At 41.0% G+C, this 16,118-nt stretch overlaps 1 protein-coding gene across 2 annotated transcripts in view; it reads left to right on the top strand.

Annotated features, from left to right (window-relative positions):
- mmp16b (matrix metallopeptidase 16b (membrane-inserted)) overlaps positions 1-16,118 on the top strand; it is a 36,750-nt gene that overhangs the window by 15,838 nt on the left and 4,794 nt on the right. Inside the window, exons 3-9 of one of the 2 annotated variants that reach the window (XM_051878274.1) lie at positions 1,756-1,875; positions 9,338-9,642; positions 13,202-13,363; positions 14,191-14,408; positions 14,488-14,626; positions 15,167-15,317; positions 15,400-15,515. In XM_051878274.1, the coding sequence (XP_051734234.1) occupies positions 1,756-1,875; positions 9,338-9,642; positions 13,202-13,363; positions 14,191-14,408; positions 14,488-14,626; positions 15,167-15,317; positions 15,400-15,515 (1,211 nt within the window). Of the gene's footprint in view, positions 1-1,755; positions 1,876-9,337; positions 9,658-13,201; positions 13,364-14,190; positions 14,409-14,487; positions 14,627-15,166; positions 15,318-15,399; positions 15,516-16,118 lie in introns of both variants that reach the window. The other variant, XM_051878266.1, reaches the window with a different exon arrangement.

Genomic DNA, 16,118 nt, shown 5'->3' with positions numbered 1-16,118 from the left:
TGCATTGACTTCAATATGGATATACAGTGGGTACGGAAAGTATTCAGACCCCCTTAAATTTTTCACTCTTTGTTATATTGCAGCCATTTGCTAAAATCATTTAAGTTCATTTTTTTCCCTCATTAATGTACACACAGCACCCCGTATTGACAGAAATACACAGAATTGTTGACATTTTTGCAGATTTATTAAAAAAGAAAAACTGAAATATCATATGGTCCTAAGTATTCAGACCCTTTGCTCAGTATTTAGTAGAAGCACCCTTTTGATCTAATATAGCCATGAGTCTTTTTGGGAAAGATGCAACAAGTTTTTCACACCTGGATTTGGGGATCCTCTGCCATTCCTCCTTGCAGATCCTCTCCAGTTCTGTCAGGTTGGATGGTAAACGTTGGTGGACAGCCATTTTTAGTTCTCTCCAGAGGTGCTCAATTGGGTTTAAGTCAGGGCTCTGGCTGGACCATTCAAGAACAGTCACGGAGTTGTTGTGAAGCCACTCCTTCGTTATTTTAGCTGTGTGCTTAGGGTCATTGTCTTGTTGGAAGGTAAACCTTCGGCCCAGTCTGAGGTCCTGAGCACTCTGGAGAAGGTTTTCGTCCAGGATATCCCTGTACTTGGCCGCATTCATCTTTCCCTCGATTGCAACCAGTCGTCCTGTCCCTACAGCTGAAAAACACCCCCACAGCATGATGCTGCCACCACCATGCTTCACTGTTGGGACTGTATTGGACAGGTGATGAGCAGTGCCTGGTTTTCTCCACACATACCGCTTAGAATTAAGGCCAAAAAGTTCTATCTTGGTCTCATTAGACCAGATAATCTTATTTCTCACCATCTTGGAGTCCTTCAGGTGTTTTTTCACGTGTCTTGCACTGAGGAGAGGCTTCCGTCGGGCCACTCTGCCATAAAGCCCCGACAGGTGGAGGGCTGCAGTGATGGTTGACTTTCTACAACTTTCTCCCATCTCCCGACTGCATCTCTGGAGCTCAGCCACAGTGATCTTTGGGTTCTTCTTTACCTCTCTCACCAAGGCTCTTCTCCCCCGATAGCTCAATTTGGCCGGACGGCCAGCTCTAGGAAGGGTTCTGGTCGTCCCAAATGTCTTCCATTTAAGGATTATGGAGGCCACTGTGCTCTTAGGAACCTTTAGTGCAGCAGAATTTTTTTTTGTAACCTTGGCCAGATCTGTGCCTTGCCATAATTCTGTCTCTGAGCTCTTCAGGCAGTTCCTTTGACCTCATGATTCTCATTTGCTCTGACATGCACTGTGAGCTGTAAGGTCTTATATAGACAGGTGTGTGGCTTTCCTAATCAAGTCCAATCAGTATAATCAAACACAGCTGGACTCAAATGAAGGTGTAGAACCATCTCAAGGATGATCAGAAGAAATGGACAGCACCTGAGTTAAATATATGAGTGTCACAGCAAAGGGTCTGAATACTTAGGACCATGTGATATTTTAGTTTTTCTTTTTTAATAAATCTGCAAAAATGTCAACAATTCTGTGTTTTTCTGTCAATATGGTGTGCTGTGTGTACATTAATGAGGAAAAAAAATCAACTTAAATGATTTTAGCAAATGGCTGCAATATAACAAAGAGTGAAAAATTTAAGGGGGTCTGAATACTTTCCGTTTCCGTATTCAGTCTTTTATAGTTGTGCCTTTGCAAAAAGCTGCAACTTTATCTAACCTAGTTTTTTTTTTTTACGTGATGAAGGGCAGAAATTACCTCACTCCTCTTCCCTTCTCCTCTAGCTGGATGAAGAAACCCAGATGTGGGGTACCAGACCAGCTTGAGGGTGTATCTGGATCCCGCAGGAAGAAGCGCTATGCACTAACTGGACAGAAGTGGCAGCGCACACACATCACATACAGGTTAGAGAGAGACATGACGCCTCTGTTAGTGTGAATGATCTAACAATCTATAAATAAAGCACAAACATTAACTGGCAGAGCTGTGAAATAAAAAAAGCTCTAAATTTATAACATAAATCTAAATACGTCGTCTTAAATGTAAAGTATACCCATTTTACATTATTATTTTTATTGTATTTATTTTCCATAATGACATTATGGAAACAACAGAAATTTGTGAAAGTAAAAATGACATGTGAAGGCCAAGTATGGAAACCCATACTCAGAATTTGTCCTCTGCATTTTACCCATCCAAGTTTGTGCACACACATTAGGAGTAGTGAACACACACACACACTGCAAACTTTGGACACACAAACTCAGAGCAGTGGGCAGCTATTTTGCTGTTGCACCCGGGGAGCACTTGGGAGTTAGTAATTGGGCCTCCGACATGACGATCTTTGAAGTACGTGTAACAGACGCGACAATGATGTTGGCCTGCGACAGCCCGTGATGTCACTGCTAATGTGACCATGAGTATAAAAGGGCAACTAGAATACACATTATCAGCATTTTTGTCTGAAGGAGACGTGACCAGGTATGCCTGAAGCATGGCAGCAAGACACAGTGTCTCTTTCCCCTTCTCAGGGAACCATGGTTACATGCGTAACCTGAGACATTCCCTTTTCGAATGCGAACTCGCGCTGCATCCAAAGACACTTTGGGGAATGAGTACCCACTCCGCCATGCTGAGGGAATAACTGTCTAAATGGCTATGACAAGCACGAAGAAAGGCTCAACAGACTTAGATGCTGGAGACCAATACCTCAGTCAGGTCTAAACACGGAACTGTCAGTGACGCTATTCCCTAAGGCCACAACATAAGCTTCACGCCCTATGCAAGGAAAGTCTTTAATCCTTCCTTAACGGGGCAGAGCTTAACAGTCTGGTAGCGCCAGATTTTTCATCTTGCCAGGCATTAACTTCAAGGAAATAGTGGTGGAAAAACAAAGGCTTAATGTTCTTGTGCTGAAAGCTCAACCCTGCCTGACTCACAGTCAGCATCTCTGGGCCAAATATACTAAGGGGCCGGAGATGGGTCCTATGGAAAGCAGAGGCCTCCTGATAATGACTCTTATGAGAGGAGAATGAGAGGATGCCAAATGAAAATGAGCTGGATCTAGTTGCTTAGAACCAGCTTAGGACCAGCACTTGATCAGCTTAAACCAGCTCATGACCAGCTAAGGACCAACTAAGGGCCAGCTTAAACCAGCTCAAACCAGCTGCCATGCTTCAAAACATACCTAAACAGCATATGCTGTTTTTTTCAACAGGGGAGGCCTAAATAATACAAATCTCATGGTGAGAGGAGGCCGAAATAGACAGCGGCCCAAAAAAGAGCCAACACAGTCAGATGTCACAGTCTAGATGTGCTCTAGAGAGTGAAGGCCTGAGATGAGGCCAACCAAACTCAAACCTTAAAGACTGCTTATCACAGTGGCTCATAAAGAGATGACACACGTGATATTAATGCTTAGCTGGAGCTACGATGAGCAGAGGCCTCATGCAAACAACACTCTAGAATAAGAGGAGGTCAACCATACAAAGACAGCTTATCACAGTGGCCCAAGAGAAAGCCAAAACACTTGATATCACTGTCTAATCGCATGCTCAGGTGAGCGGAGGCCTTAACAAAACTACTCTCTAGAAAAAGAGGAGACCAGCACACTCAACCTAAAAAACGGTCATCACAGTGGCCCATGGAGTGCTGACACACTTGATGTCACTTTCCAGCCATGGCTCAGGTGAGCGGAGGCCCAACAGAACTATTCTCTAGAAAGAGAAGATGACAGACACACTCAATCTAAAAGAAAGTTATCACAGAGGCCCATGGAGGGCCAACGTACTTGATGTCGCTGTCTAGCCGAAGCTCAGGTGAGCGGAGGCCCAATAGAGTTACTCTCTAGAAAGAGAGGAGGCCAAGCACATTCAACCTAAGAGACAGCCATCACAGTGGCCCACAGAAAGCCGACACACTTGATGTTGCTGCCTAGCCACAGCTCAGGTGAGCGGAGAGAGTTGGTCTGCTTGATATTACTGCACAGCCTTGACAGAAATGCTTGCTTAGAGCGAGAGTGCATCTTCCAAACCAACACAAACAGGCTTTTTTCCATCAGAATAGCAAGATGAGTCAGAGACACAAATTCCGCTATAACATCATAGGTTCAGTTCAGGGCCTGATGTGAAAGCATGGAAGTCACCCCCCACTCAAGGTTTTAGAGGGGGAGGGGGAGCGGGAGCGGGGAGGGACCCAGAAGGATGCGGGGAGGAAGGGACATGTTATTTCCCTTTAGCACAGGGAGGATTTTTATTGCCCGCATTCTTAGCTTCAGTAACCTCCCTCAAATCCTTATTGGCTTTCTTCAAGTCCTGCCTCTTTTGTGTCCTGCTCCTCATGGGAGGATGAGCATGGCAACACTCTGCCTCAGGGCTTGTCTGTGGTCCGCAGACCCAGATGGCCCAGGGTCCCCCATGGTTTGAGGCACAGACCTGGATCGGCGCGGTATTAATCTCTTATAAGCTGCAAACCGTGCAGTCGCCTCTCTGAACTTATTGACCACCATCTCAATGGATGTGCTGATTAGCTCAGAGGGCGAGACTGCCACATTGAGAAGAAATAATTTGCGTGGTGAAAGAGATGAACGTGAGCCTAATATGGTTTCTCCCAGAACCTCTCCACCTCAGCGTGAAGGTCTGGCAGAAACAAAAGAGTCACTGGAACTAGGCAGTTATGGCCAGCCAAAAAAAATGCTTGTCTAATGTACCACAAGCAACCTGTGGCTTCTCTTGCTTCCATGGAAGATCTAATCCCTCTAATAAGAAGTGTGGGCCATTAGCTCTAGCAATTCACTATACACAGGGCAAGCAGCCTGAGAGGGCTCCATTACAATTTCTTCACCCTCCACAGCCACATCCTGCTCTTCCTGGCTCAAAGCCAGAAGCTATCTGCTGGATCAGATGATTCAAGCAAAAGTACATCTGCATCCAGCAGATCGCTCGAGTCAGTGCCAGGGGAACAAGAAAGAGACATGCTGATCTTAAAGGCTTTAGGAAGAAGGAGACAGGAACTGGCGAAACAAAATGAAAGTAAAGCAGCAGCCCCTGGTACTCTCACATCCTTCACTGTCGTCACTCCTCCTTTTATCTTTCCGGAGCTCCTTCGTGAGACTCAAGACCAGTGTGGCATGCAGGTGAGACTCATTAGCACTCACATCACCAGCCTCGCTCCGCTCCCATGGCTCTCGGCCCTGCCCTGCTTGCCACATACCCCCATCACCCCTTGCAAGCTGGGGGTACCCTCGAAACTGTGCTCTACTTCTCCCCCTACCCCCCGCAGCACCTGGGGATAAGGACAGAGGAGGCGAGAGAAAAGGAGACGGAAGGATGTGGAGAGACAGAGACAAGAGAGGAGAGAGAGAGAAAAAAAAATCTTGGTCCGGTTCCCAAAATGCTCTGCCATCAGGTCCTCCACCAGCTGGGTGAACTCCTCTGTGATGCCTGGCGGTGGCACTGGATACCCCTCGGTGGACGGCCCTAACTCCTTTGACTCCTGATGGATGGTGACAACTCCTCCGGCTTCGGGCAGCTGGCAGCGATTCCCCTGTTCCTCGAGTTTGTCCATCCATCCGCCCACTGCCTCGGGTGTCCATGGCCACAGACTCTGCCCAGCCCGGGTTTCGGCACCAATGTAACGATTTTAAAGGCTCAGGGAAGAAGGAGACGGGAACCGGCGAAACGTAACGAAAGTAAAGAGGCAGCCCCTCATGGACAATTGCCGCATAAAAACATAATAAAACAACAACATAAATAGTCCAGGCCTGGTCCTCTCTTGTCCTTCACTGTCGTCACTCCTCCTTTTATCCATCCGGAGCTCCTCCATGAGACTCGAGACCAGTGTGGGGCTCCATTCCCATGGCTTTTGGCTTCCCCTGCTTGTCACACATATCTTGCTTGAAATTCTCCACCAGCTCGACCTGCAAACCCCAGGATCTCAGTCTCCGCTGGGCCTCAGCTGCAGCAGGTCCCGATCCACAGGGCACAGATGCCTTTCCTAATTCCCTTGAGAAAAAGGACAAGCATGATCTGAGCTTTTTCATGGAAAAGCTCTCACAGTGTGTGTATTCTGCCCCCTCAAGAACAGAATGCGCTTGTTCCTCACCAAGACAAAAATGCATAGGTCGTGTGTATCCTCTGGAGTCAGCACACTTCAGAGTATACTTCACACGTCAGAGAACAGCATTGTAATTCGCCTTACACGCTTCAAAACAAACGGTTTCCTGAAGACAAAAAAGCTGATGACGTGTATTTTAGGTGGCCTTTTATACTTACAGTCGCACCAGTAGTGAATTCACACTCCTCATAGGCCAATGTCATTGTCACTTTTGATACACGTACTTCAGACATCGTCTTGCCGGAGGCATTACCCAATGTGTCTTTGGACAAGTGCGAGTTCGCATTCGAAAGGGACCAAATGTTATGATGGGAATTTTAATGCATATGAAATGCATATTTTCTATGTTACAATTATTATTCTATATGAATAGACAGTCGTATTTGAACATGTATGCTTTAACATATCGCTGTCGGGTGGGTGCATGTACTTTTCAGGAGAGGGAAAAAAACACTGTATTTGTAATTGAGGCATTTTCACTGTAAGATATCTGTACTTTTACTGAAGTACAGTAAGCTTTTAGGTACTCTTTACACTTCTGAGTATTTGTTGTCAAATTTGATATTGTGGCTTTTCTTCTGCCTGCGACGGTCGTTGGAAGCAAGTCGTTTAAAAAGATTTGCACAAACTAATGATATTGCGGTGGCTGTTACTGACTATTTAAATCTAGTGGGTTTGGTGTCTCGTGTTTCAAATCCAATGACGCTGGTAGTGACGATTCTCTCTGACCAATCACTGATCTGCAGTGTTTACACGTCACATTTAGTATCGCTACGGCATGCTTGGAACCTCCACTGAGGTGGCACTATTTAAGCAAGCCAACCGTGCCGTACCGAGTTGTACCATGCAGTGGAAAAGCACCAAAAAGTGAGCCATACCAAGCTGTACCAAACCGTACCATGCAGTGGAAAAGCGCCTATAGATGTAGAGTGGAGTTATGAGGTTTTATTGACAGTTTGAGGATCCAATGGAATTGGATATACAGTGTAGTTACAATTTTAGTCACAAGCTCTTTTTTATACATTTCATTGTTTAAATATTTGAAAAACCCACAAACAGGTGCAAAGCGTGACCAATAGTAATGATTTATGAAAAAAAAAAAAAAAAAAAAAAAACAGCTACAAAATATGGAGAAAGAAGGTTGCTGCCCGAAAGCAACAATATTTCCAGAATAGTTTCCTCAGGAATCACTTAACTTAACTTTAGGTCAGGTTAAGGCTAAAAGGTTGGGTTACTATTGTTTGAGTCTACTTTCCTCAAGCGCTCTTCACTTTGCTTTTGCGTTAATGTCACTTCCTGTTTAGATGTTGGTTGATGCTTTGTGTAAATACTGGCCTAGATGTCCGCTGAGATCTGATATTTAATATAGATGAGGAACAGTGTACCGAACCTTAGCTTGATCAACCAACACCTAATAGGTTGGAACAGCTGACGTTCCTTAAATTGTCCCGTCTCTGGAATCCTAAATATCCTGCACTGCAATGAAGACATAGCCAAGCATATAATAACCTCCAGCATTCACTCTTTAACCTTCTAGAAACATATTTGAATTCCCTGAAGATTACCTTCTAAAGGGCTCAGAGGAAATAGAGTGTTCTCTCACCTCAATTTAGACTTTCCCGGTTACAGCAGGCGATAACGGAAATGATTTATTCAAATCCTGCTTTTTTTAATTGATGGGCCACCTATGCAAATGGAATGTAAATGAAGACAGGCTTGGCAGTGAGTGACTGGCCTCTATAGAGAAAAGTCAGCTGAATTTTCAGGGCCTTTCAGTCTGTTAGAGGAAGATAAAGACTTCAATGTGGGGAATTCAGCAAAGATTCCAGTCTAAGGGCAGTCAGTGAAATTCACTTTGGAAATGAAAATTCTCTGTCTTTTCTGTTATATTAACAAATCATAATGGTGAGGGTCTTTTACTATGGCATTTGATAGTGGTGGATTTCAATCAGGGGGAATGTTTTGATGTTAATATCTGAATAAACTGAAAAAAAAAAAAAAAAAAATTCTCACACAGACACAATCCCAAAACAGCCCATTAATAGCACACATGGAACGAAGATTTGCTAAAGATAATAGAGACACTCTAGTAGAGACAAACTCCCTGGTACCAGAAGAAACTGCAACATAACCCTTTACCCTTTAATACAAATAAATTGAGACTAGATTTTTATATGGATAAAATATGACTAAATAAGTGTAAAAAACTGGCAAACTGGCATCTCTGGCATGGGAAGTGGGTTGCATTAACAAGGATGCTACAGACTGCAGCCTCTAACGTCAGTCGCTATTGTGCCTTTGAGGCCAGGGGAGTCAGGTTTACACGCACAGCTCTTACTAGCTGGCCTCCGTTACACTCACCCCCCTAAACCTCACTCCCATTCAGGTCACGGTACCAATGTGATTAGCTTTCTACTCGCACCCCTCCGAGCGGGATTCGAACCAGTGTCTCTGGCATGGGAGGGGGGCACGCTAACAAGGATGCTAAAGACCGCAGCCTCTAAAGTCTGACGCTAGTGCGCCTCTTGAGGCCAGGAAATTGAGGTTTACTTGCACAGCTTTTACCAACTTTTTCAGATTTCTTAAAATTTACTCAACCTACTGAAAAATTAGTTGCATCAGCTTAAATTTGGTATGTGCTTTCAGTATCAAATAACATAAGCTACAAAGGTAATTGTGAGTTTATATCTCACAGTTAGGGCTTTTTTTCTCAGAATTGAAAGTTGAAAGTCTCACAATTCCAAATATTTCTCGCAATTACAAGTATATATTTCGCAATGCTGCCTTTATTTCTTGCAATTATAGGTTTATAGCTCACAAGAAAAAAAAAGTCTAAATTGTGAAATATAAACTTGCAATTGCAAGCGAAAAGTCATAATTATGAGATAAAAAGTTGCAATTAACTTTTATTTTTTATTCCATGGTGGAAACAAGCTTCCGTAATATTGCACATTATACTGATGCATTTTTTATTTATTTTGGCAGACTTTACACTAAACAACTTAAATTTGTCTAACTCATATATCATTTAATTAATTTATGTAATGTCAAAGAAATTGAAAACAATTTTAAATCATAAGTAAAAATATCTTTTAGATCCTTTAAGAAATTAAAGGGGATTGTTCAGCCAAATATTAAAATTCTGTAATCATTTAATCACCCTCATGCTGTTCTAAACTTAGTCTTAATTTGTGCTAGAGAGACCAACTCCATTGTTAAATAATGCTTTTTTTCTGTTTGTTTGTTTTTCAGCATTAAAAATGTGACTCCTAAAGTCGGAGCACGAGAAACACATGAGGCCATCCGGCGGGCGTTTGACGTATGGCAAGGTGTCACACCGCTACGCTTTGAGGCAGTGCCCTACAGCGCTCTGGAGAGCGGCAAACGTGACGTCGACATCACCATCATCTTTGCCTCTGGTTTCCATGGTGACAGCTCTCCTTTTGATGGCGAAGGAGGCTTCCTGGCACATGCTTATTTCCCAGGGCCGGGCATAGGGGGCGACACACACTTTGACTCAGATGAACCCTGGACGCTAGGCAACCCAAACCATGATGGTGAGAGAACGGCAGGTTAGGCCACATTTTCAATTTCAACAATTAACAAATAAAGTTGCCGTTTCAGCAGGAATGCAAATGTGACAGAGCAGCTAAATCGTTAATGACATCTGGAGACTTTCACCAGTACCACTGAAAAATAAATTACTTTAGGATGTGTAATAGCTAAAACCAACAGCAATTCTGCAAAACAAGACACACTTAAAGTAATTAGTGCTATAATTTACATGCTGAAATGAACGAACTGTGCTGTAGCTTCATAAATACATTAGGGGAGAATTAACTAAACCGCTGCACCACCTGTGCATGGTATTTAAGTTCAATCTCAACCAGCTTAAGCAGCCACTAAGTGTGCTGAACCCATTAGTACAGTACATCATTTGCTAACACTAATAAAGTGTTAGCATTAGTTGATGCATAGTTATCATGAACAATATTTTTACAGCCATATTTATGATTATCATTGGCAGGGCGGAGTAATGGCAGTGATTTCTGTACAAATTTTGTTTTACAGACCTCAAGTTAAAAGGTTAGTTCACCCAAAAATGAAAATAATGTCATTTATTGCTCACCCTCATGTCGTTCTACACCCGTAAGGCCTTTGTTCATCTTCGGAACACAAATTAAGATATTTTGATTAAATCCGATGGCTCAGTGAGGCCTGCATTCACAGCAATGGTACTTCCTCTCTCAAGATCCATAAAGGTACTAAAAACATATTTAAAACAGTTCATGTGAGTTCGGTGGTTCTATCTTAATATTTTAAAGCAACGAGAATACTTTTTGTGCGCCAAAAAAACAAAATAACGACTTTTCAGAAATATAGTGATGGGCCGATTTCAAAACACTGCTTCGGAGCTTTACGAATCGAATCAGTGATTTAAAGCGCCAAAGTCACGTGATTTCAGCAGTTTAGCCGTTTGATAGGAGGTAGGAGGTAGGTAGAACCACCGAACTCACATGAACTGTTTTAAATATGTTTTTAGTACCTTTATGGATCTTGAGAGAGGAAGTAACATTGCTGTGAATGCAGGCCTCACTGAGCCATCGGATTTATTTAAAATATCTTAATTTGTGTTCCAAAGATTACGGGTGTAGAACGACATAAGGGTGAGTAATAAATTGCATTATTTTCATTTTTGGGTGAACTAACCAAAATTTTAACGTAGAGTCAAATTTAACATTGACATAAGCACTTTCTGAACTCCCAGAAACTCCTCCATTGTAGTCTTGAGTTTTCTTCCAGGAGCGAACACATCACAAAATTCCTCATTTAAATAATTCCCGCTCAAGGCATATATGCAAAAAAAGGGGTGAGGCCTGGTTGAGTTGTGTTAGTAGTTTGTTGAAACTCGCGGTTATGGTAAGGGGCAGGGCTGAAACAGGTTGACCAATCACAATACACTGGTCCTGCTAACCAATCGGAGCACATTGTGCTTTCTGGGAGGAGGGACTTCATAGAGACCTGAACTAAACAGAGTGTTACTGACAGACTGGGAAGAGAGTTGCTGCAATAATGTAAAATATGTGAAAAATAAATAAATTTTAACATTCAAGTATGAAAACCTATACTAGTAGACCCCACAAACAAAATCAAGACTACAAAAGGGCATAATAGGTCCCCTTTAAAATAACTGTTTTCTATTTTAACATATTTAAAAATGTTATTTTTTCCTGTGATGGCAAAGTTGAATTTTCATCATCATTACTTCAGTCTTCAGAGTCACATGATCCTTCAGAAATCATTCTATAATGCTGATTTGCTGCTCAAGATTGAAAACAGTTAATATTTATGTTGAAACCATGATGCATTTTTTTCAGGATTTTTTGATGAATAGAAAGTAAAAAAAACAGCATTTATTTGAAATAACAGAAATATTTTTTAACAGAAATGTTTTTTTTTTTTTGTTTTTTTTTGTCACTTTTTTGAATGGTAGTATATAAATAACTGTTAGATTTTGTATGCTCTGTGCTAAATTGAGATCTGTAAAAATGTTTTCTGCAACAGGTATGGATCAAATCTAATGATCATTGTTTTTATTGGTATCTCTGTTCATGTATTTTTGCATTTACTGCCATTACTTTGCCCTGTTGAAGCATTATAAAATCATGTGGTAAACTAGAAAAAAAAAAAGACAGATTACAACTTAATGATCATGGCAGTAAATGGTGGTCATATATCCAGACATATATCACAGTGGTGGTCTGAAGTTGCACAGTCCTGATAAAGTCCGTCAGATTGCGGTAATCTGCTGCATTCTCCATAAACAGCCGCCTAAAACTGGCTTGCAAGATGTTTGTGACATGCATTGTGCCATGCAAATAGTGCTCAGCACATTTTTGAGTCATTGTATGATTTTTATATTTCCTTTAGGGAATCAGGTGCTAAAACAAGGCAAATAAACAATGCTATCATTGGTCACAGTTAATTCTTAAGGTATTCTACCCTGAGTCTGTGTGTGCGTGTGTTCATGTTCAGGTGTCAGCTTTGTTTGATATGTAGTATTTGTGTTACGGTCGCGCCCATTAAATGAGAGGTAATCAGATCCATCTCTTCACTGCGAGCCGCACTTAGAGGCACTCAGCTTTAATTACCTGGGCTGGCTGGATGCAGAGAGCTTTTAAGATGCTCATCTCCTTTCACAAAATGTCTCGGCCGAGACAGTAATGAATGGCTGCGACTACATTCGCTACTGGCACTTTTACTGCCGCCTGCATTCTTCGGCTGTTTGTTTTGCTGTCGTCTCTGATGTTACACGTGCCTGGCATAATAGCTTGCTGTGGTTTCAGGCTTCATTATAGTCACCACAGTTTATATGGACAACACTGTGTGGATTTCTTTATGGTAAGGCTGATTGCCATCAGCATGTCATATAGAATAAACAGCAATTAGGGGATTATTTTTGATGAGTCATTTAGAGGTGAAAGCCTCCACAACATTCACTCACTGTTACCAGATATGTTTTGTGAGGGGGTCAGTGAAGTTGACAAGATGACTCTTCACACTAAGTGCAAAAAAAAAAAAAAGAGATAGTTTACCCAAAAATTCTACATTATTTACTCACCCTCCAGTATAACTTTCTTTCGTGAGTGGAACACAAAATGTGATGAGCCAACTACTCTTTTGGTCACACTTTACATTAGGTGGCCTTAACTACCAACATTAAATACCTACATGACTAGTTGTTCTGAAAAATTCCCACATTTACATTCAAAACAATCCTTTTGCTGAGAAGGATTTTTAGCATAACATTTTCATTCATCATTACTTCAGGATGAAAGATATTTCCAGTTTTGTTGTATGATATAAAGCAATGTGGGATCTGTTTTGCGTTCTGCTTCCAATGCTACTGTTTCTTTCATGCCCACACACCGTACACTTTAAGATGTTACAATATTAAGATGGATCTCAGGTCAAGCACTTGAGTAGTGAGTCATGATGCCAGATGCTTTTCATAAATAAGAACAGAAGCACGACAAAAAAAACAAAAAAAAAAAAACAAAAAAAAACAAAGCAAATCCTGGGTTTGTATTTTCACTGTTGTTTTATACTCCTTAGGTAATGACCTGTTCCTTGTGGCGGTCCATGAGCTTGGTCATGCTTTGGGACTGGAACATTCTAATGACCCTACGGCTATAATGGCTCCATTCTATCAGTATATGGACACTGAGAGCTTCAAACTGCCTCATGATGATCTCCAGGGCATCCAGAAAATATATGGTGCGTTTAAACCTCCTTTACCATAATCCACTGGTTTCTACAAAATTGCTTACAGTATTACTGTTAAAGTTTTATTTATTATTTTTTTTTTTTCAATCACTAGGACACATTTCTCCATACTTAGGTCACTTTTTCAAAACTCTCCAAAAACAGTTTTCCTTGAGAAGAGTTTTGCAAAAGTGACCTAAGTATTAAGAAATGGGTCCTAGCAATTGTAAACAACAACAACAACAACAAAAATTATAATACTGATCATACTTAGGGTTAAGGATTTGAATAAAACTCTACCCCAAAATGAAAATGACCTCAAATCATAAGGTTTATTGCTGTTAGTTTTCTAAGCAAGCAATGTTAGAATTTTGACTTTGCCGATGATAAAAAGGCCAACAATTAAGCCGAGCCATATCATGTTGCCCAGGTTATTATAGAAATGGTTATTATAGGTTATTACCAGGTTATTATAGCAACTACCTTCCAATTGAGAGCAACCTAGCAACACCACAGCAAACACCCATAATACCCAAACAACCACATACCAACACACTAAAAACTAAATAAATAAATAAATAAATGTTTTAATTTGTAACATCTGATTAAGACGTGTACACTCGCATACATTGAAAGCGCAAGGAAAATGTTTGTATGACCATGTATGTATGACATTTTTAGAGTCGTTACATTTCCTGAAAATGATATGAACGTTTTTAACAACCACATTAAATACAAAGTGTAAATTTATTTGCCACAAATGTTTCCAACTAGATCTTGAAAAGATTTTTCCTTTTCTTGACACTCTTATTTGTGATTTGAATTCATTATTTCTGCAGGTCCTCCAGACAAAAACCCTCAGCCAACACGACTGCTCACGACCGCTACGCCTCCTCGCCTGCACCCACCAACTGACCCTCGAAAGCATGACCGCCAGGGTCGCCCTCATCGCCCTCCACAGAAGTCCAAACCCGCCCACCCCAACTCCAAACCCAACATCTGTGATGGAGGTTTCAACACTCTGGCAATCCTACGACAGGAGCTGTTTGTCTTCAAGGTATGAATAATGAACAGCTTCAGTGAGAATTAGTGTTGTATAAATAGTGCGTTTCCTAACACCAGTACACTCTTATTAGGATCAGTGGTTCTGGAGGGTGCGAGATAACTCTGTGGTGCCTGGATACCCGATGCAAATTAGCTACTTCTGGAGAGGTCTGCCTCCCAAGATCGATGCTGTCTACGAAAACAGCGAGGGGAAGTTTGTCTTCTTCAAAGGTAAGACGATTTTCCTTCTGACTTTTAAATCTTACAGCCTAAATGTAGATGTGAATATGCAAACAAAAGGCCTCAGCTTTTAGGATCTATTAAAACTATGGAAGCCTGATTCTACCAAGGTAATTGTGACTTTTTATCTCATAATTCTGACTTTTCCCTCAGAATTCAGAGTTTATATATTGCAATTCTGACTTTTTAATTGCAAGTTTATATCAATTCTGAGATTAAAAAAAAAAAAGTCAGAATTGTGAATTTATATCAAATTTTTTTCTCAGAATTGTAAGATATAAACTGACAATTGAAAGTTATAAAGTCTGAATTGTAAGGGATATACAATTCTGAGAAAAAACGTCAGAGTGAGAGATAAGCTCACGATTACCTTTTTTACTTTTTTATTCCATGGTGGAAACAAGCTTTCTTATAAAGCAGCCATAATTGTCATCAGCTGTATTATTATTCAAATTATTAATATTAATATTATTATCATCAGAAGATGCATTTCTTTAAACACTTCTTTTCCATTTCTCTGGATTTCTGAAGGCAACCGGTTCTGGGTGTTTAAGGATACAACTCTGCAGCCCACATATCCTCAGGACATTTCTCTTTTTGGCAATGGAATGCCCACGCAGAGCATTGAAACGGCTGTTTGGTGGGAAGACGTGGCCAAAACCTACTTCTTCAAAGGGGATAGGTCAGTTTTATAGCTTCCAGTCACAATGGGACCCAGTAAATACTGCCTTCACTGATTTTTCTTTCTCTGTCTACTGTTACAGGTATTGGAGGTACAATGAGGACATGAGGACCATGGACCCTGGATATCCAAAACCTATTACTGTGTGGAAAGGCATCCCAGACTCTCCACAGGGAGCATTTGTGGACAAAGCCAATGGTAAGATATTGAAATGAATAGTGCAGTGCCTTGGAAAAGACCCCAAGCCAATTTGTTCACATTACAAATCTAGCTTTAAAATATAGTTACTGAGTTACTGGAAATAAAAAGTAATTGTTTTTAAATGCCATAATTGCGTTTTCATTGGTGTACATATGCCCAGACACATTGAGCTGTGACTTTTTATGTGGGCGATGCAAGTTTGTATATGCCTGCATTTTATACTCTTGTAAGTAAAAATGGAAAAAGGCCAAAAAAATTTTTTTTTATTTTTTTTATATAATATATATTTTTAATTACAAAGTGATATATTATGTTTTGCGTAACTAAATCCACACATTAAGATTTCTGAAACTGGAATTTCCTAGTTCAATTAGTATTATTATAATGATTAATTATTATGATGTTTGCGGGTCAAACTCAGAAGCATTCGGAGCATTTTTAAGATTTCGAACGCAGCCAACATAATAGCTCTCTGCTCAGCCCGAGTTCAGCACTTTATGGCTAAAGTAGTAGTGTGCGACCAAGATATCAGTTTAGCTTGCAGCCCCCTCTGTTGGTGAAAATAATCACTACACGATTGCTCTAGTACTTGGCAGGCCT

Source organism: Ctenopharyngodon idella, chromosome 2 (genome assembly GCF_019924925.1).
Source record: "Ctenopharyngodon idella isolate HZGC_01 chromosome 2, HZGC01, whole genome shotgun sequence".
NCBI lineage: Eukaryota > Metazoa > Chordata > Actinopteri > Cypriniformes > Xenocyprididae > Ctenopharyngodon > Ctenopharyngodon idella.
The sequence above is the reverse complement of the archived record's forward strand: the minus strand, read 5'-3'. Positions and strand labels throughout refer to the sequence as shown.